Source organism: Ranitomeya imitator, chromosome 1 (assembly GCF_032444005.1).
Source record: "Ranitomeya imitator isolate aRanImi1 chromosome 1, aRanImi1.pri, whole genome shotgun sequence".
Taxonomy (NCBI): domain Eukaryota; kingdom Metazoa; phylum Chordata; class Amphibia; order Anura; family Dendrobatidae; genus Ranitomeya; species Ranitomeya imitator.
This window is the reverse complement of record NC_091282.1, coordinates 782,849,921-782,872,737: the sequence shown is the minus strand read 5'-3', so window position 1 is coordinate 782,872,737 and position 22,817 is coordinate 782,849,921. Positions and strand designations below refer to the sequence as shown.

General features: G+C 42.9%; 1 protein-coding gene across 2 annotated transcripts in view; it reads left to right on the top strand.

Moving 5' to 3' along the window:
- The window catches only part of PRIMA1 (proline rich membrane anchor 1), a 106,697-nt gene extending 91,082 nt beyond the window's left edge, over nt 1–15,615 (top strand). For both annotated transcript variants that reach the window (XM_069737149.1, XM_069737159.1), the window contains exon 5: nt 13,145–15,615. In XM_069737149.1, the coding sequence (XP_069593250.1) occupies nt 13,145–13,217 (73 nt within the window). In that variant the 3' untranslated portion in view covers nt 13,218–15,615. The remainder of the gene's footprint in view (nt 1–13,144) is intronic.
- Nucleotides 15,616–22,817: the final 7,202 nt, after the last annotated feature.

The window sequence follows — 22,817 nt, the reverse complement described above, 5'->3', positions numbered from 1 at the left end:
ATTGTCTTTGATAATTCCACCTCGTTCTTTACTCAGTCTTTCCCATTCAGTGCTAAACATAAGTGCTTCTGAAATTCCCAATTTTTCTCTTACCCTTCTGATCTGCCTTCTGACTGTCTTTCCACATCTTTCCTGTATGATATCTTTTGCTTCTACTTGTCCTAAGACGGATTTTGTCTGTTTATTTCCCATTTTTCTTTTCAATAATAGCTGTATCTACCCTAGGTGACGTTTGGACAACCACCTCTCTGGAGTGATGTCTCGTTGCCTTCTCTCCTAGGGAGCTAAGATATTGAAGGGCTGATCTGCTCCGTTCTTTCTAATGTGCAGAATAAACTTGATTCCTACAATGCACGCAAACAGGATCAGCAACACCAAACAGATCACCAAACTCTCCGTCTCTGTTATCATACTTGTCCCAGGCTCATGGACCCGTGTCCTGGGCTCATTCTATCAAACTCTTATCCAAAAATGAAGGAACAAGTTTCTCAAAGAGAGTCAAGCATGGGCGGAGGTCTCCCCGAAAGGACGCAACCACATGACCCAGTTAGGCTGACTTCACTAATAAGACTTGTCCTACCAATTTCGGCTTATTGTTCTACGTACTTTTATCCTTCTTTCATAACATGCCACAACCTTCACACTTGTTCACACACTGCCAGGGACAGGACTCATAAATCTATACAATATGGTAACCCGAGTTTTATAGGTATCTACTCACTACTAGACTAACCCAGCGTGACACGGCTCGTAGAGATCTTTCGGATAATACAGGGCAGATAAAAGAGAACTAATAATGTCTCTTACCTGGCCAGGTTTTTCAATTCATTTGCCGTCCATTATCCCAGATCTCCGTTGTCCGTATCCGTAGGTGAATCTCGAGTAGACACTCTCGCCTCGGGTCCCTGTTTCGGGCGCCAAGAAATGTTGAGTCCTCTTCCGTCCCTGGCTTCCTGGATTGAGGAATCCAAGTAAATGACACGCAGCACAAAGGTTGTGTGTTCATAAACAGGGGTAGCCCCGGAGCACGCCTGCCTCACTGGGCGCTGCCCCTTCTTTATATAGTAAGAAGTTAGGCATTTACAGACATGCGCACAAGCGCTCATATTTCATAATCACTTACAAAGCAAATCTATACTAGTGAAAAGTTACAATATCTGGTATGTGGGTGAAAGGCTACAATATCAAGGAGAAATGCGCGCGTGATTACTTCTATAAAAGGAAATGTCAAGTTTGCTGTGCAGAAGCAGATTTCATCTGGGAGACAAAATGGATCCTTTGGTTCAGTCTGGTCTCCACACCTTCAATTTTGATATGCTAGATATGCTTGATGCCCAAGCTGCCAAACCCTCCACCTCCTGTTTCCCCACAAAAAAACCCAAAAATCCCTTGAAAGCAACACCAAAACTACTTCAAACTTGATATGCGCCATGCGCATGCTGGTAAACCCACCTAAACAAAGTATTAACCTTATAAAAAATGTTCCTCATTCAAAATTAAAATAATTAATTATGATTACCCTACAGTTTGTATTTTCTAAAACCAGATAACATTTTCTATACCAAAGGTTTGCATTCCTTATTTGTATATAGAACCTTTATTGCATGTATACCCAGTTTTAAATTTATCTTGAAATGAGACTACGGACAGTTTTGTGAAATTTTTATTACTATATTTTTTTAAATAATTTTTTTTTTTGTTTGGAAAGTAGGAGCTACACTGCTCTTTATTTTAAATACCAGTACAGTATGAAAAATAACAAAAATGCAGAACACATCACACAACATTTATACACACACAAAACACATGTTACAGCACAGCTATTCAAAATACCAGCACAGTATGAAAATAAAAATATAAACAGGGCAGGCGGGCGCACACACACACACGCAGAACTCATACTGGATGGCAGTAATCACATGGCTGTCTCAGGCAGGGTCTTGCTGGCAGGGCCTCTCTGGCTGGCAGGGCCTCTCTGGCTGGCAGGGCCTCTCTGGCTGGCAGGGCCTCTCTGGCTAGCAGGGCCTCTCTGGCTGGCAGGGTCTTGCTGGGGGCCTCTCTGGCTGGCAGGGCCTCTCTGGCTGGCAGGGCCTCTCTGGCTGGCAGTGCCTCTCTGGGTGGCAGTGCCTCTCTTGCTGGCAGGGTCTTGCTGGCAGAGCCTCTCTGGCTGGCAGGGCCTCTCTGGCTAGCAGGGCCTCTCTGGCTGGCAGGGTCTTGCTGGCAGGGCCTCTCTGGCTGGCAGGGCCTCTCTGGCTGGCAGGGCCTCTCTGGGTGGCAGGGCCTCTCTGGGTGGCAGTGCCTCTCTTGCTGGCAGGGTCTTGCTGGCAGAGCCTCTCTGGCTGGCAGGGCCTCTCTGGCTGGCAGGGCCTCTCTAGCTGGCAGGGTCTCTCTTGCTGGCAGGGTCTCTCTTGCTGCTGGCACATTTTGGTATGAAGCCCACCTGTCCTCTTTATATAGTTTTGGGGTTGTCTGGGCAAAGTATCCACTTTTTGGAGCATGCTCAAGTAATACAGCGGATTGGGGCGACGGATCCGCCAAATGATGGATAGACGCCCATTCTAGAAAGTGGCGGACACGACGGATCCGCCGTGGTCCGCCATTTTGGCGCCGACAAAAAACGCTACAAAGTCCGTCAATGTCTAGACAACGTCCACCACATCTCGTCGCGTGGCGGATGGAACGGACGACCATCCGCCACAATCCGTCGCTAATGCAAGTCTATGGGAAAATAGCAGATCCACAAAAAAAAAGGTGGATCCGTTATTTGACGAAAATGGCGGTTTGAAACTGACGACAAAAGACTGAAGTGTGAAAGAGGCCTAAGCAGTCAGGTCAAATTAGCTGCCTCTGGCCATCAATGACAATATTACCATTCACTGATATTTATTGTATCCAAACCAATGAGGGAACCTTAGAGCAATGGTCTCCAAGCGAGGGGCAAACTATAACTCTCAGCGTGCAGCAGAATAGTGAGTGCAGCTCTGGGGTATAATACACATGTAACGCAGGATCAGTAATGTAATGTATGTACATAGTGACTGCACCAGCAGAATAGTGAGTGCAGCACTGGAGTATAATGCAGGGTATAACTGAGGATCAGTAATGTAATGTATGTACATAGTGACTGCACCAGCAGAATAGTGAGTGCAGCTCTGGAGTATAATATGGGATGTAACTCAGGATCAGTAATGTAATGTATGTACACAGTGACTGCATCAGCAGAATAGTGAGTGCAGCTCTGGAGTATAATACAGGATGTAACCGAGGATCAGTAATGTAATGTATGTACATAGTGACCACACCAGCAGAATAGTGAGTGCAGCTCTGGGGTATAATGCAGGATGTAACTCAGGATCAGTAATGTATGTACACAGTGACTGCATCAGCAGAATAGTGAGTGCAGCTCTGTAGTATAATACAGAATGTAACTGAGGATCAGTAATGTAATGTATGTACATAGTGACTGCACCAGCAGAATAATGATATAAATCATCCCAAAGAAAACGTGCAACACAAAGACTGATATAAAAATAATTAATTTTATTAATACAAAATATAGAAAAATAATATTATACACAATATGGCTGATAAAAATAAGAGCACACTATAATGGTATGATAAAATACCCCACAAAATAGACCCTATACAGTACAACAAAGTTACACAAAAATATTGCACAGAAATATATATTAATGGATACCCAGATACACACTATATTATACACTGCAAGTACTAAAATAAAAAATATAACAGATACTACTGTGCATAATAAAAAGTATATATAATATGCATATGTTGCACTACCCAACTATGATATGTGTAAAAAGTGAAATACAAAATTTAGAAAAATAAAAAGATAAAAAAATATATAAAAAAATGTGTATATATATATAATATAGGATATGCAGAAAATTCCTGCATATAATGAAGAAAAATTATATATTATGTGCAAACATAAAGTGCAACAGTGACAATATAATATAAATCTGGGTCCCAAGTAATGCAACCACAAGCAAATATAATATACAAAGTACCACTAATAAAAATACAACTATATAAAAAGGTAACACTAGCTATTCATGTAGCACAAAACCACACTGCAGATCTCAGCATAAAATATAGGATGTGCCAATATAAGGTGCAACAGTGTCATATAATTGGAGAGAAAACTAGGTCCCTGGTACAAATACCAAACGTATTAGAAGGTGCAAAAATATAAAATGCATATACTATACTCAATACCGCATTTGAAATGCGGATATACTAAAAGGTATCACTTAATATTTTGTATTGCACACTTAACTACTGGGACTGGTAAACTCACATAGCAGAAAGAGAGATGGTAAAAAAACTAAAGTGCAGGCAGTGCCATGTAATATCCGCTACTATTTAAACACCACTAGTGGCAAAAATAATATGAATAGGATCTAGATAATTAAAAGGGGCTCCACATACCTATAGGTGCTCAGTCCCTACGTACGTTTCGGCTGAATGCCTTCTTCCGGGGGCGTATACATGGGCCTGATTAGGGCTTAGTTTATATAGTACACTAATTGCCCCTGAGCAGATGAAGCTGAGTGGCATCCAGGCGCATGCGCAGCTGCCCGGACACCGGACCCATCCACCCGGCGTCACCCCGACAACGCGCACAACCCCAAACCCCGCCCACGTAGATCACATGGTCGGGGAAGACGGAGAACACGTCACCAGGGAGACAGACGCCGCACTGAATGAAGCCGGAGCCGAGGAAAGCCGCGCACGCGCACAACCGTCCAGCCACAACTCAGGGGAAATTAAAGCAGCGCAGCACATATTAGAATCCAGATAAACTGCAGCTCAGGGAAACAGTGAAGCGATAGACGAGTACTCTAATCCGGATCGCTATGCAAATCAATGCCCCAATCATAATATTAGCCAACATGGCAACAGTGAGAGCAAAATTAACAATTGAAAAACATATACACAATGGAATATAGATATAATAGTATACAATATAAAATATGAAATATGAAAAATACCGTATATACTCGAGTATAAGCCGAGATTTTCAGCCCAAATTTCAGGGCTGAAAGTGCCCCCCTCGGCTTATACTCGAGTCACGGTAGCGGTGGGGTCGGCAGGTGAGGGGCTGAGGGCGCTGGGGTATACTTACCTAGTCCCAGCGATCCTCACGCTGTCCCTGCCGCCCCACGGGCTTCGGCGCTGCAGCTTCTTCCTCTCTTCAGCGGTCACGTGGGACCGCTCATTACAGAAATGAATAAGCGGCTCCACCTCCCATAGGGGTGGAGCCGCTTATTCATTTCTCTAATCAGCGGTGCCGGTGACCGCTGATAGAGAAAGAAGCTGCAGCGCCGAAGACAGGAGGGGACAGCGCGAGGATCGCCAGGACTAGGTGAGTATGTTATATTCACCTGTCCTCGTTCCAGCCGCCGGGCGCCGATCCATCTTCCCGGCCGGCGCCTCCATCTTCCCGGCGTCTGCGCTCTCTGACTGATCAGGCAGAGGGCGCGATGACGCGTATAGTGTGCGCGGCGCCCTCTGCCTGATCAGTCAGAGCAGAGACGCCGGGAAGATGGAGGCGCCGGAACGAGACGCTGGGAGCTGCAATCAAGGGAGGTGAGTATGTGTTTTTTTTTTTTTATTGCAGCAGTAGCAGCGGCAGCACAGATTAATGTGGAGCATCTATGGGGCACAGTGAACGGTGCAGAGCACCGTATAAGGCACAGCTAGGGGGCACAATGAACGGTGCAGAGCACCGTATAAGGCACAGCTAGGGGGCACAATGAACGGTGCAGAGCACCGTATAAGGCACAGCTAGGGGGCACAATGAACGGTGCAGAGCACCGTATAAGGCACAGCTAGGGGGCACAGTGAACGGTGCAGAGCACCGTATATGGCACAGCTAGGGGGCACAGTGAACGGTGCAGAGCACCGTATAAGGCACAGCTAGGGGGCACAGTGAACGGTGCAGAGCACCGTATAAGGCACAGCTAGGGGGCACAGTGAACGGTGCAGAGCACCGTATATGGCACAGCTAGGGGGCACAGTGAACGGTGCAGAGCACCGTATAAGGCACAGCTAGGGGGCACAATGAACGGTGCAGAGCACCGTATAAGGCACAGCTAGGGGGCACAATGAACGGTGCAGAGCACCGTATAAGGCACAGCTAGGGGGCACAGTGAACGGTGCAGAGCACTGTATATGGCACATCTATGGGGCACAGTGAACGGTGCAGGGCACCGTATATGGCACATCTATGGGGAACAATGAACGGTGCAGAGCACCGTATATGGCACAGCTATGGGGCACAGTGAACGGTGCAGAGCACCGTATATGGCACAGCTATGGGGCACAGTGAACGGTGCAGAGCACTGTATATGGCACAGCTAGGGGGCACAGTGAACGGTGCAGAGCACTATATGGGGCACAGCTATGGGGAAATATGAATGGTGTAGAGCACTATATGGCACAGCTATGGGGAAATAATGATCTATTTTTATTTTTGAAATTCACCGGTAGTTGCTGCATTTCCACCCTAGGCTTATACTCGAGTCAATAAGTTTTCCCAGTTTTTTGTGGCAAAATTAGGGGGGTCGGCTTATACTCGGGTCGGCTTATACTCGAGTATATACGGTAATATATAAAAATCTTCAAAAGCAAGTATATTTAAGTATATTTTCCAACGAACTCCAAATCTTCATACAAACACAATTCTTGCGTAAGGAATAAAGTTCAGGTTAATGTTGAAGAACCAAATACTGTAAAAATATAAAGGATAAGATTAGCAAATAATGCATGACCATAATTGCACACCAAAGCCTGTATTAAAATTAAAAGCAAAAAAACAGAACAATAATAGATAAAAGCAGCTAAAATATAGCACCATTAAACAATGATCAGAGAAATGAAGAATAGTTTAATGCCTCATTGAGACCCAGAGGTTGAAGCGTACGGAGGGTCCATATCCACCTGCTTTCTTTTTGAGCAAGTCTGCGGCTAACATTACCACCGCGTAAATCAGTAACAATCCGATCTATACCGATCACACGAAGGCCAGTAGGATCACAGCCATGATGAATTTTAAAATGCCGTGGTAGCGTTTTTAAATGTTCCACAGTAGCTTCCTTTACTGCCGCTCTGATGTCTCTAACGTGTTCACGCACACGTAGTTTCAAAGGTCTTGTAGTGAGCCCCACATAGATCTTTGAGCACGGACACGTAGCATGATAAATTACTGCTTTTGTGTTGCACGTAATTGTCTGCGTAATTTTATATGATTTGTTGTCAGAACCGACAAAACTAGTAGCACAGTCTATATTAGAGCATGCAACACAGTTGCCGCAAGGGGCACAACCCCATTTCTCAATAGGCTTAGAGACAAGAGAGGGAAAGAGTAATGACTGATTATTAACAGGATAGAAGCTTTTAGTGAGATGATCTTTCAAATTGCGTGCACGGCGTGCTGTAACACACGGACTCTCAGATACATATTGCTTCAAAACAGGATCACTCGTGAGTATAGACCAATGCTTAGATAAAATCTCCCGCATCATCTCCCAATGGGAGTGATACTCCGTAATAAATCTCGTTTTAATTTCTTTTTGAGGCTTACTTGTAGAAAAAATTAGATTATTCCGTTCGGTTTTCAAAGCACGGGAATAGGCTCTCTTAACACTTCTGTGGCTATACCCACGATCTAAAAATCTTTTTTTCATTTCTTCTGCTCTTATTTTAAAATCCTCAGAAGATGAACACACCCGTCTAAGTCTTAAAAATTGCCCAATAGGTATAGCACTGATGACATGTTTTGGATGTGACGAAGAGGCATGTAGAACTGAATTTACTGCCGTTTTTTTACGGAACAAATCGGTCTGAAGCATACCAAAATTGTCACGCTTGATAGTTATATCTAAAAAATCAACAGAATTAAAATCAGAGTGACATGTTAGTTTAATATTAAGCTGATTAGTATTTAAAAATTTAATAAAATCTAAAAGTTCAACCGAAGTACCACGCCAAATAAAAAATACATAATCAATAAAACGGGTCCAAAAAATCACCCGATCCATGGCATCAGTAGAAAAAAGCTCCTTCTCCCACAACCCCAGGAACAGGTTTGCGTAAGAGGGTGCACAAGCTGCACCCATAGCCGTTCCCTAGAGCTGCAGGAAGAAGGAGCCATTAAAAGTAAAAAAATTATGAGTTAAAACAAATTTTAAAAGTAGAATAATAAAATCTATTTCCTCAATTTTAAAATTCAGCATGCTTAAAAAATATCTAGATGCCTTAAGACCATCCTCATGTTTAATACTTGTATATAATGCCTCTACGTCACAAGTAACTAATAACATGTCATCGTCAATTGCCATAGATTCAATTTTGCGCAGAAGATCTGTGGTATCACATAAATAGGACGGTAACGTTTCAACGAGTGGCTTTAAATGTGAGTCAATATATCGACAGACATTCTCTGTCAGGGCTCCAACACCAGATATAATAGGCCTACCTGGGGGGCACATTGAATCTTTATGGATCTTCGGTAATAAATAAATAGTAGATATAGCCGGTTCCTTAATGAGAAGCACATCCTGTATCTCCTTAGTAATAATGTTTAGATCCCTGGCATTCTGTAAGAGTGCCCAGAGTTGTAATCTATAAGATGAAAGGGGATTAAACGTTAATTTCTTATAGCATTGGCGATCTTTTAAAAGGCGATTCATTTCTTGCTCATACATAGAACACGGCCAAACTACAATATTACCCCCTTTATCAGCAGGTTTAAATACTAGATTTTTTCTCTTTTTAAGACTGTTAAGAGCCACACGTTCTTCTCTTGATAAATTGTGTGAATAAATATTATGAGGAATTTTTGCCAAATCTTCAGAGACTGTGCGGACAAAAACGTCCACACTAGGACATAGCGAGAGCGCAGGGAACCTCTGAGATTTCTGTTTAAGTGTTGTAGGAACCTTACCCAATGGTGTTGTATTATGTTCCTCTTGTAGTTGTTCAAGAATGTCCAGTACTTCTTGATCATTAAGACTCGGTAAATCTTGCTGTTTTTCTTTATTATGGAACCATTTCTTAAAGATCAGAGATCTGGCAAATATATTAAGGTCTTTTACGGCTGTGAAATGATCAAACCGAGAAGCAGGTGAAAAAGACAACCCTTTTGATAATAAAGAAATCTCGCTATCTGAAAAATTTTCATCAGACAGATTAATCACCTTAGGTGTATTGGTGTTAGGTTCCACAGTGGCCTGCCGTTTATTAAAGCCAGGTCTTCTATCCCATTTCCTCTTCTGTTTACCAAAACGGGTCACCATCATGGAAGAATCAGACAACTCACCGGAAGATGACACTGACGAGACTGAGAATGATCTCTCACCATGAGAATTCATATTTGGCCGTTTCCATCTGTAGACTTTCTTTTGCTTATAATCATAGGTATCTCTAGATAGTTTCTTAGAGTGTGTATCACGTATCTGTGCTTCCCATTCATCAAAATGTTTATTCATTTTTAATGTAAATGAATTTAATTCATCACTAGAGCACAATGCTTTCAGATTAGTTTGTGCTAGATCTATCTGCGAATCCAACGTGACTAGGGATTTAGTATTGAGTCCTATTAGTAATTCCATAAATTTAATGGAACTCTGAGAACATACATCCTCCCATTCAGATACAAATGATGTATCTTCAACAGGAAAAGATGGGAACACATTGATCCGTAACCATCTGGGTATCAATTTCAATCTAATATAATTTTCTAAAAATGCTTTGTTCCAATAAATTTTCATTCTCTTATGTAATAATTGTTTAATATTATTTTGGAGTTCATAGGTATTTCTCTGATCATCAGAATTACAAATACCCTGTTTGCCATTAAATACACCAATCAGCTGGTTTTGCCAAGAAGCTTCCCTGGCTTTATAATCCATCATACAATCTGGTAAACAAAATCTGTGAAAAACACAGAAAACAAATAGTTAATCCGATAAATAACCACTTGTATGAAAAATAAATGTCATGCACCACTAGACATAAATCATCCCAAAGAAAACGTGCAACACAAAGACTGATATAAAAATAATTAATTTTATTAATACAAAATATAGAAAAATAATATTATACACAATATGGCTGATAAAAATAAGAGCACACTATAATGGTATGATAAAATACCCCACAAAATAGACCCTATACAGTACAACAAAGTTACACAAAAATATTGCACAGAAATATATATTAATGGATACCCAGATACACACTATATTATACACTGCAAGTACTAAAATAAAAAATAAAAAATATAACAGATACTACTGTGCATAATAAAAAGTATATATAATATGCATATGTTGCACTACCCAACTATGATATGTGTAAAAAGTGAAATACAAAATTTAGAAAAATAAAAAGATAAAAAAATATATAAAAAATGTGTATATATATAATATAGGATATGCAGAAAATTCCTGCATATAATGAAGAAAAATTATATATTATGTGCAAACATAAAGTGCAACAGTGACAATATAATATAAATCTGGGTCCCAAGTAATGCAACCACAAGCAAATATAATATACAAAGTACCACTAATAAAAATACAACTATATAAAAAGGTAACACTAGCTATTCATGTAGCACAAAACCACACTGCAGATCTCAGCATAAAATATAGGGTGTGCCAATATAAGGTGCAACAGTGTCATATAATTGGAGAGAAAACTAGGTCCCTGGTACAAATACCAAACGTATTAGAAGGTGCAAAAATATAAAATGCATATACTATACTCAATACCGCATTTGAAATGCGGATATACTAAAAGGTATCACTTAATATTTTGTATTGCACACTTAACTACTGGGACTGGTAAACTCACATAGCAGAAAGAGAGATGGTAAAAAAACTAAAGTGCAGGCAGTGCCATGTAATATCCGCTACTATTTAAACACCACTAGTGGCAAAAATAATATGAATAGGATCTAGATAATTAAAAGGGGCTCCACATACCTATAGGTGCTCAGTCCCTACGTACGTTTCGGCTGAATGCCTTCTTCCGGGGGCGTATACATGGGCCTGATTAGGGCTTAGTTTATATAGTACACTAATTGCCCCTGAGCAGATGAAGCTGAGCGGCATCCAGGCGCATGCGCAGCTGCCCGGACACCGGACCCATCCACCCGGCGTCACCCCGACAACGCGCACAACCCCAAACCCCGCCCACGTAGATCACATGGTCGGGGAAGACTGAGAACACGTCACCAGGGAGACAGACGCCGCAGCAGAATAATGAGTGCAGCTCTGGGGTATAATACAGGATGTAACTCAGGATCAGTAATGTAATGTAAGTACACAGTGACTGCACCAGCAGAATAGTGAGTGCAGCTCACATGTAACACATGTAACGCAGGATCAGTAATGTAATGTATGTACACAGTGACTGCACCAGCAGAATAGTGAGTACAGCGCTGGAGTATAATACAGGATATAATTCAGGATCAGTAATGTAATGTATGTACACAGTGACTGCACCAGCAGAATAGTCAGTACAGCGCTGGAGTATAATACAGGATGTAATTCAGGATCAGTAATGTAATGTATGTACACAGTGACTGCACCAGCAGAATAGTGAGTACAGCGCTGGAGTATAATACAGGATGTAATTCAGGATCAGTAATGTAATGTATGTACACAGTGACTGCACCAGCAGAATAGTGAGTGCAGCTCTGGAGTATAATACAGGATGTAACTCAGGATCAGTAATGTAATGTATGTACACAGTGACTGCACCAGCAGAATAGTCAGTACAGCGCTGGAGTATAATACAGGATGTAACTCAGGATTAGTACAGTTTGAGTAATGTAATGTATGTACACAGTGACTGCACCAGCAGAATAGTGAGTGCAGCTCTTGAGTACAAGGATATAGTTTAGGATCAGTACTCGGATAAAAACTTATTGATAATTTACAGTGATGTGAAAAAGTGTTTGCCCCCTTCCTGATTTCCTATTCTTTTGCATGGTTGTCACACTTAAATGTTTCAGATCAGCAAACAAATGTAAATATTAGACAAAGATAACAAACGTAAACACAAAAAAACAGTTTATAAATGAAGGTCTTTATTATTAAGGGGAAAAGAAATCCAAACCTTCAGGGCCCTGTGTGAAAAAGTGATTGCTCCTTAAACATAACTGGTTGGGCCACCCATACCAGCAACAGCTGCAATCAAGCGTTTGCAATAACTGGCAATTACTCTTTTACAACGCTCTAGATGAATTTTGGTCACTCATCTTTGCATAATTGCTGTAATTGGAGGATTTCCGAGCATGAATCGCCTGTTTAAGGTCATGTCACAGCATATCAATCGGATTAAGGTCAGGACTTTGACTAGGCCACTAAAAAATCTTAATTTTGTTTTTCTTAATTCATTCAGAGGTGAACTTGCTGGTGTGTTTTGGATCATTGTCCTGCTGCTTAACCCAAGTGTGTTTCAGCTTGAGGTCACAAACAGATGGACGAACATTCTCCTTCAGGATTATTTGGTAGACAGCAGAGTTCAAGTTTCCATTTACCACAGAAAGTCTTGCAGGTTCTGAAGCAGCTAAACAACCCCAAACCATCACACCACCACCATATTTTACTGTTGGTATGATGTTCCTGTTGTGAAATGCTGTGTTACTCCTACGCCAGATGTACTGGTACATACACCTTCCAAAAAGTTCAACTTTTGTCTCATCAGTCCACAGAGTATTCTCCCAAAAGTCTTCGGAATCATCAAAATGATTTCAGAACTGAGACGAGTCTTTATTTTTTTTTATTGCTAAACTACAGTTAATGTTTAGGGCAGGGAGGGGCAATCAGTTTTTCACACGGGGCCCTGAAGGTTTGGATATCAATAAAAACCTTAATTTAAAATCTGCATTTTGTTATTACTTGTGTTATCTTTATCCCATATTTAAATTTCTTGGTGATCTGAAACATTTAAGTGACAATCATGCAAAAGGATAGGAAATCAGGAAGAGGGGTAAACACTTTTTTACACCACTGTATATATCTGTCCTATCTTGATTATTTTTTCCTGTTCCATTGTGTTAATAATGTTTGTCTATTTTTTTTGTCTACTATTCTTGCTTAAGGAAACCACTCCATAAAGATGAAAATGGTACAACTAGGGCTGCTGAATATGCAATGACCCTCGAAACAGCCTAGACGCACAGTACCAAGCATCATGGTCGCAGAACCCCCTCTACCCGTGCACACTCTTGAAGGCGTTGAACTGCTGATTTGGAGAGGGGAAGCTTAAAAATGAAAGTTCTGTCCGAAGAGAACCGGGCATAGAGATGATCAGCGCTGGTTGTGTGGAGCCGAGCGCGAATGGAGCATAAAAACTGTCAACCAGATCCTCACAATGGGCCACTCACTCCATAACTATAACTGCCCCTAAAGGGCTGAGGAACTGGCTGAGAGGTGGAGGAGGACAGCATCACCTGCATGCACAGGATTTTCATACCCTGGAATACAAACCCTATTTTATTTTTATCATGGGACGAGTCGTAAATGTAAAAAAAATCCACAGATTTGCATGCACCTAATATTAAGGGTACACAGCAGCGGTGTCACTACTATGCAATAAACACAAGGCTGGTGTCTCAAGAGCGAGTACTTATGATAGAGACGACAGATTATCTCAAAATATCAGCAGCCCAATGCTGTGCTGGAAGTGCCAGACATGTAAGAGATTGGCGGCCGTCACATACAATGCATGGAAATTGGATACATTGTTGCAATTTGGAACACTCTAAGGTTTTTGTCTGGCACCACCCATCACATTCAACCAATAATGACCAAATGAGGAAAGACTACATATATATCGATGGACTGAATTGGCGCTCGATAGATCCTATTGAAGTTTCTGTAAAACATATCATTTATATTAATCTTCTTTTATATATTCGAATCCACAGTCAGAGACAATGAAGCTTTAATCCCATCTGGACAAAAAAGGATTAACCCAATGGCATGAACGTTCTTCTAGGGCCATAGCAGCCAATCAGATCTGTTGTGATTCTTAATGGCCGATTCTATGGGTTACTTAAAGGGAACCTGTCACCTGAATTTGGCGGGACTGGTTTTGGGTCATATGGGCGGAGTTTTCGGGTGTTTGATTCACCCTTTCCTTACCTGCTGGCTGCATGCTGGCTGCAATATTGGATTGAAGTTCATTCTCTGTCCTCCGTAGTACATGCCTGCACAAGGCAAGATTGCTTTGCGCAGGCGTGTACTATGGAGGACAGAGAATGAACTTCAATCCAATATTGCAGCCAGCGGGTAAGGAAAGGGTGAATCAAACACCCGAAAACTCCGCCCATATGACCCAAAACCAGTCCCGCCAAATTCAGGTGACAGAGTCCCTTTAAATATGTTGCCCTCTTGTAAACTGATGGGAAATCAGCGGCAGCAACTGACCTGACTCTGATCTGTGCAGGAATAGGGGAAAAGCTATCTGATGTGACGATTTAATTAGGGTAGGATTAGACTTTGCAATCAGATTGCAGTCCTGTAAGTCATTGGGCCCACAGACACATCCATGCACATGTGAATGCTTTGGGTCCTTGGTCGACCATCTGCTAAACTCTTACTTGCCAACTCTTCCAGATAAAAGGGGACCAAGCAGACTCCCGGAAGAGTTGGCAAGTATCCGGGGAACTGCAAAAACTTTTCGGTAACCAGAAATTTGGAGCAGTTTCTTGTGCCCTAGCATCAAGGAAAAAGAAACTGAGTCACTGCGGGGGTGGAAAATGGGTGTGAAATGGGTGGAGAATGTGAGGGTGTAGTCTATAAAAAGGGATATGGGACGGGCTAAAAATTTCCCCCAAAAAATTCTCACTCGGTATTTACAGTATAAAGTTGGTAGGACTGCAATGGGTCCAAATTGGCTTAGTGGTCATGAAAAGTGGCAAGAAATTATCAAATGTTTTGTCCAAGGTGGCGACAACAAGCACCTTAATGGCTGCCCAGTTACTTGTTTTCCATGGGGCCCTTTCTATTTCGTATACACCAGTGAATAGATCTATGGTAGATTAACTCCGTCATGGCCAATAAAAACTGTTCCCAGATGCCCACTTGGCATTTTAAATACAGCTTGACAGGTATATCCTTTAGCTTTGGCTCATCCTATACAACCACTATTACACGTCTGTAGATTTTCCATCTTGCCTCAATGTAACATAACATATAAAAACTCCCCAAAACTTTTGAATCAGAGCAGATATTATAACATTATACGATTTGTGACTATTACTCGTGTTGAATCCAATGAAAATCTCACAGAATACCCCCATATATATGGATATCACATACTGCTCGAGCATCATAGTCTTTCCCATTCAGACTCGCTTCTGCTGGCTTCTCTCTCTCAGCCTGACGTGACCCCTTCCCTAATAAATGTGACTCCTCATTCTATGTCATGGATGATGATTTCTTTTCATGTATTCTGCAAACTTCACAGCTTAGCGCAGCACGATGAACAGATTGTTTTACTATGCGTGGATTCTGGTAGGGTAACTCACTATACCATATCATAATAAACACCATATATTGACCTACATCTTGTGCTAATTTTTTCACAGGGGTGGGGACCTTTGTCTGCAATAAGAGGCTTATCTATAACACTGCAGTGTGTGATTTTGTAGGATCATAGCACATACAGTCATAGCTGAAAGTGTTGGCACCCTTTAAATTGTTCTAGAAAATGAAGTATTTCTCCCAGAAAATTATTACAATTACACATGTTTTGTTATACAGATGATTGTCTCCTTTGTGTGAGTTGGATCAACACAAAAAAAAACATAAAAACGGCAAATTGGACATAAATTTTACACAAAACCTCAAAATAGGCTGGACAAAATTGTTGGCACCTTTCCAAAATTGTGGGTAAATGACTTTGTTTCAAGGATGTGATGCTCGTTCAAACTCACCTGTGTTAAGTAACAGGTGTGGACAATTTGAAAATCACACCTCAAATCAGATATAAAGGGAAGAAGTTGACTAAATCTTTGCATTGTGTGTCTGCGAATCCCACACTAAGGCTACGTTCACATTGGCGTTCCGCCAATGTGCGTCGCTGTTGCGCCGGCGACGCAGCGGCGACGCGCCCCTATGTTTAACATAGGGGACGCGTGCGTCGTTTTGGTGGCGTTTTTCGCCACGTGCGTCGTTTCCGACGCTAGCGTCGGACGCAAGAAAACGCTACATGTAGCATTTTCTGTGCGTCCGATTTTCGTCGGAAAACGACGCACGCGTCGCAAAACGCGCGCGTTTTTGCGCGCGTTTGCGCGCGTTTTAGCGTGCGTCGCGCGTTGCGTCGCCGACGCACGGCGGCGCAACGCTAATGTGAACGTAGCCTAAGCACATCATTCTATTGTATACCAAAAAAGGAATGAGGCCTACAAAGAAAAGAACACAGTACCTACAGTCAAATATGGTGGAGGGTCACAGATGTTCTGGGGTTGTTTTGCTGCCTTTGGCACTAGGTGCCTTGACTGTGTGCAAGGCATCATTAAATCTGAATCTGAATATTCGCAAAGGATTTCGGGTTGCAATGTAATGTCCAGTGTCAGAAAGCTGGGTTTGTGTTCTAAGTCCTTCCAGCAGGACAATGACCCAAAACATACTTAACCCCTTAACGACCGCCGATACGCCTTTTAACGGCGGCAGTTAAGGGTACTTAAACCACAGCGCTGTTAATTAACGGCACTGTGGAAAAAGTAAATAGCGCCCCCCAGAGTCGGATTTTCTCCGTGGTCTCGGCTGCCGGGGGTAGCCGAGACCCCAGAGAACATGATTCGGTTTTTTTTTACCGACCCCGCTTTTGCGATCGCCGGTAATTAACCGTTTACCGGCGATCAGAAAAAAAAAAAACGCGATTTCCCTTTTAATTTCTCTGTCCTCCGATGTGATCGCACATCAGAGGACAGAGAAACGGGGTCCCAGATAGCCCCCCAATACTCACCTGTCTCCCCCGGTGCTCCTCGTGGCTTCCGATGGGCGCCGCCATTTTTGGCATGCGCAGTGCGCGACCGCCGGCCGGCACCGGGAGGATCTTTGGGGTCTCGGCTGCCGGGGGTAGCCGAGACCCCAAAGAACATGATCGGGGTCGGGTATGCCGACCCCTGTTTTGCGATCGCCGGTAATTAACTGTTTACCGGCGATCGCAAAAAAAAAAAAAAAAAAGTGTGTAATTCTCTGTCCTCTGATGTGATCGCACATCAGAGGACAGAGAAATAGGGGGATTCGGGGACCCTATTATACTTACCGGTGTCCCTGGGTCCTCCTGCATCCTCTCCTGCCCGCCGGCATCTTCTTTGGGAAACAAAATGGCGGTGCATGCGCAGTGCGCCCGCCATCTGTCGCCATCTGCCGGCCGGCAGGAGAAAGCAGTTGAGGCTAAAATTAGGGTTAGGGCTAGGGTTAGGGTTACATTGAACGATTTTTTGTGCCGACGGTCCGCCAAAACACAACTGATCCAGTGCACGTCGCGATCCGTCGGCAATACAAGTCTATGGGCAAAAAATGCATCCTGCAGGATCCGTTTTTTGCAGGATCCGTTTTTGCAGGATCCGTTTTTGTCCAAAACGACGGATTGCGACGGATGCCAAACAACGCAAGTGTGAAAGTAGCCTTAGGGTTGGGGCTAAAGTTAGGGCTAGGTTTAGGGTTGGAGCTAAAGTTAGGGTTAGGGTTGTGGCTAAATTTAGGGTTAGGGTTAGGGCTAGGGTTGTGGCTAAAGTTAGGGCTAGGGTTGCGGCTAAAGTTAGGGTTAGAGTTGGGATTAGGGTTAGGGTTTGGATTAGGGTTGGCATTAGGGTTATGCTTGGGATTAGGGATAGGTTTGGGATTAGGGTTAAGGTTAGGGTTGGGATTAGGGGTGTATTGGGATTAGGGTTAGGTTTGAGGTTAGGGTTAAGATTAGGATTAGGGGTGTGTTGGATTTAGGGTTATGGTTAGGGTTGACATTAGGGTTGTTTTGGGGCAAGGGTTGTGATTATCATTAGGGTTGTGATTAGGATTATGGATCGGGTTGAAATTAGGGTTAGGGGTGTGTTGGGGTTAGGGTTGGAGTTAGAATTGGGAGGTTTCCACTGTTTAGGTACATCAGGGGGTCTCCAAACACGACAGCCAATTTTGCGCTCAAAAAGTCAAATGGTGCTCCCTCCCTTTTGAGCTCTGCAGTGTGCCCAAACAGTGGGTTACCCCCACATATGGGGCATCAGCTTACTCGGGATAAATTGGACAACAACTTTTGGGGTCCAATTTCTCCTGTTACCCTTGTAAAAATAAAAACTTGGGGGCTACAAAATCTTTTTTGTGGAAAAAAAAATATTTTTTATTTTCACGACTCTGCATTATAAACTTCTGTGAAGCACTTGGGCATTCAAAGTTCTCACCACACATCTAGATAAGTTCCTTGGGGGGTCTAGTTTCCAAAATGGGGTCACTTGTGGGGGTTTACTACAGTCTAGGTACATCAGGGGCTCTGCAATCGCAACATAACGCCCACAGACCATTCTATCAAAGTCTGCATTCCAAAACGGCGCTCCTTCCCTTCCAAGCTCTGCTGTGCGCCCAAACAGTGGTTTACCCCCACATATGGTGCATCAGCGTACTCGGGATAAATTGGACAACTTTTGGGGTCCAATTTCTCCTGTTACCCTTGTGAAAATAAAAACTTGGGGGCTATAATATCTTTTTTGTGGAAAAAAAAAATATTTTTTTCTGCATTCTAAACTTCTGTGAAGCACTTGCGCATTCAAAGTTCTCACCACACATCTAGATAAGTTCCATGGGGGGTCTAGTTTCCAAAATGGGGTCACTTGTAGAGGGTTTCTACTGTTTAGGCACATCAGGGGCTCTCCAAACGCGACATGGCGTCCGATCTCAATTCCAGCCAATTCTACATTGAAAAAGTAAAACGGCACTCCTTCTCTTCCAAGCTCTGAGGTGCGCCCAAACAGTGGTTTACCCCCACGTATGGGGTATTGATGTACTCAGGAGAAATTGCACAACAACTTTTGTGGTCTAATTTCTCCTGTTACAATTGTGAAAATAAAAATTTGGGGGCAAAAAGATAATTTTTGTAGAAAAAAATCGATTTTTTTATTTTCACGGCTCTACGTTACAAACTTCTGTGAAGCACCTGGGGGTTTAAAGTTCTCACCACACATCTAAATAAGTTCCTTAAGGGGTCTAGTTTACAAAATTGGGTCACTTGTGGGGTCTGCAAGCGCAGTCTGCAAGCCTGGCTGTGACGTCAGACGGCCAGAGCTCACTGTGCCTGCCCCACACAGTAGTACACAGCGCAGGTGCCGGATTTCAAGTGAAAACAGCACGGAGGGGGCGACGCCCGGAGCCCCTGAATATTTGAGTGACGGCAGTGTGGCGTTTCAAGCAGGGGGGTGAGGACCTGCCTCCCTGGATAAAGACAGGTATTTTGGAGAAGTAATAAAACGCTTTATTTTGGGAATACATGCACCAAAAGCTAAACGAGCCACCTTGTTAGAATGCAGCATTACTGCTGCACAAGGTGGCTCTTTTAGTTTATAACGGCTGGAGGGGGTGACAGTGGCCCTTTAAGTTACATGCTGTCCATTTCCTTGTGATCTTTCTTGAGATGGTTCTACTCCATCAGAGTCCAGCAGTGTTTAATTAAACTGATAGGACTTGATTTGGAAAGGCACAAACTTGTCTATATAAGACCTCACAGCTCACAGTGCATGTCAGACCAAATAAGAATCATGAGGTCAAAGGAACTGGTCAAGGAGCTCAGAAAAAGAATTGTGGCAAGGCACAGATCGGCCAAGGTTGCAACATAATTTCTGCAGTACTCAAGGTTCCTAAGAGCACAGTGGCCTCCATAATCCTTAAATGGAAGAAGTTTGGGACCACCAGAAGTCTTCCTAGACCCGGCCATCCAGCCAAACTGAGCAATCGTGGGAGAAGATCCTTGGTGAGAGAAGTAAAGAAGAACCCCAAGATCACTGTGGCTGAGCTCCAGAGATGCAGTAGAGAGATGGGAGAAAGTTCCACAAAGTCAACTATCACTGCAGCCCTCCACCAGTTGGGCCTTTATGGCAGAGTGGCCCAACGGAAGCCTCTCCTCAGTGCAAGACATATGAAAGCCCACATAGAGTTTGCTATAAAACACGTGAAAGACTTCCAGACTATGAGAAATAAGATTCTCTGGTCTGATGAGACAAAGATAGACTTTTTTGGTGATAATTCTAAGCGGTATGTGTGGAGAAAACCAGGCACTGCTCATCACCTGCTCAATACAATCCCAATAGTGAAACATGGTGGTGGCAGCATCATGCTATGGGCTTGTTTTTCAGCTGGAGGAAACAGGACGACTGGTTGTCATTGAAGGAAACATGAATGCGGCCAAGTACAGTGATATCCTGGATGAAAACCTCTTCCAGACTGCTCTGGACCTCAGACTTGGCCGAAGGTTCATCCTAAGCACACAGCTAAAATAACAAAGGAGTGGCTTCAGAACAACTCTGTGACCATTTTTGACTGGCCCAGCCAGAGTCCTGACCTAAACCCAATTGAGCATCTCTGGAGAGACCTGAAAATGGCTGTCCACCAACGTTCACCATCCAACCTGACTGAACTGGTCTGAATACTAAGTTATGACCATGTGATATTCCAGTTTTTCCTTTTTTAATAAATTTGCAAAAATTACATTTCTGGGTTTTTTTTTCAGTCAAGATGGGGTGCAGAGTGTACGTTAATGAGAAAAAAATGAATTTTTTTTTAATTTACCAAATGGCTGCAATGAAACAAAGAATGACAAATGTTAAGGGGTCTGAATACTTTCCATACCCACTGTATATGGCCTCTGTGTTGCACCATCTTGCTAGCTGCAGAATGAGTTGACAGAATTTGTCAGTGAGCTTCTTCTGACGGGAGAGTGTGAAACTGTTTTTCAGAGATCCTCTCTGCTGATTTATGGCTACAGATCACATAAAAGTTGGATCTGCAGGAAATAAAAAGCCTGTAAAAGTCAAACGGTGCAACATTTTTTACGGAAACCAATTGCAAAAAATGGAGGTTGTTTTAGCTTCAAATACAGGCATTAAAGTTAGATGAAAAAAATTGACCTCAAAGGTGGACAACCCCTTTTAAGGTGCATTCATATAGGGCTTCATATGAATAGTATCTAATAGGGTCTTCAAGTAATACTAGACTGCCCTTCTTTCTTTCTCCTAGAGATGCTACAAATGCTGCTTGAAATTGTATCAAGGATGCATAATCATGCAATCGTTTCTTTAGCAAGATGATGTTCCACCACACTCTCGCCTAACTTTCAAAAGTCACATGTGCAAATTGTCTCTTCAGAGAGGAAGAGAACTAGAACTCTAGTGCCACCTATTGGAAGTAGCAATCCTAACAGTCAATGTTGACCCTTTAACGAGCCTTATCACATGACTTAGGATAATAGCCAAACCAGAATCTCAATTTGCTGACACTGTGTTTCGGGGTACTGACCCTCATCAGTGCAAAGTGGAGATCTGGTTTGGCAGATTGAGAGGTGTCTGACCGGGATCCAAGAAGTATCGTTTCTGCTAAACGATAAAAGTCACATGTGTAACATAAGGGTAATTGGAGCAAGGGAGATAACAGCCCCAGTCTGGTACAATGTGGACTCCATACTGTGACTATGAGAACCCGCAGCTATCAGAGAAGGAAACCATTCAATAAATGTGAAGTCACATGACCCCAGTTGAAAACTTTTTACATTTTTAATACAGAATAAATAATTAATTGAACATCTAAGTTTTGTGCCTAAAAAGTGAAGCACATCTTCTGAGTGACCTCCAGAAAGTCCCCAGATTTGTGTACTCATAACCTGGGCTGAGCTGCACAGCAGCGCTGCAGTGGGGATCCGAGTCGCTTATCTTCCCTGGACCCTTTATCTGTAATCTGAGGATAATTCAATTAGACATTTCAGGCAATTTAAAGATTCATGGATTGTCCGATGTCTCGGTTTGATCAGCTCCATGCCAAACGAGAGCTGACAGCTTCAACAGGCCCAGTGAGATTTGTAATGTGAAAAAAGCGCCTCGTCCATCAGTGCCCCTCGGGTAAATAAATACACAAATGTTTACTGTTTGCTTCATCGTCAAAGTCAACTTTCATTCACCGCGGCTCCTTGCTTTAGCTAATCATGGCCAATTATACCACCCCCTCCCCTTAACCCAGTTATGGGGATCCTTCATTGGTGGGGTCACTTGTTCTATTGATGGCCCATTCTCATACTGGTCAGAAATTGGCGTCATCTGATGGACATGTATCTGATGAAGCTTAAAGGACACAACTTAGAATGATACAAGGAATCAGCAGATACAGTTTTCAGTCTGCAAGATTTCCTGAAACAAATAGCCTTGTAGGGCGAGACTCCTGCTGCAGCAGAACAGTGAGGTGGAGGGGTGGGAACATAAGGCATCTTTTGGGACACATCAAGGGGGTCACCCTGTTAGAAGATTAAATTGAAGAATACTTCAAGCAAAATGGCATTGTCCAAAGCAAAGAAACCCTTTAAGGTATTAGACATCTGGTAATTTGAAACAGTTCCCTATGTACAAAGCTAGGCAAAAGTCAGCTGTCGGCTGACTCAGGACCTGGGGCTCCTTTCTTGTCCCTAACACTAGGGGGCGCCTTAGCTCGCCCTGCTCCCCGGGATACTTCAGATGGTGAAGAGGCCGGGTCCTCCGCCCTTGCCTTATTTCCTGAGTTACTCCTCCATCTGCC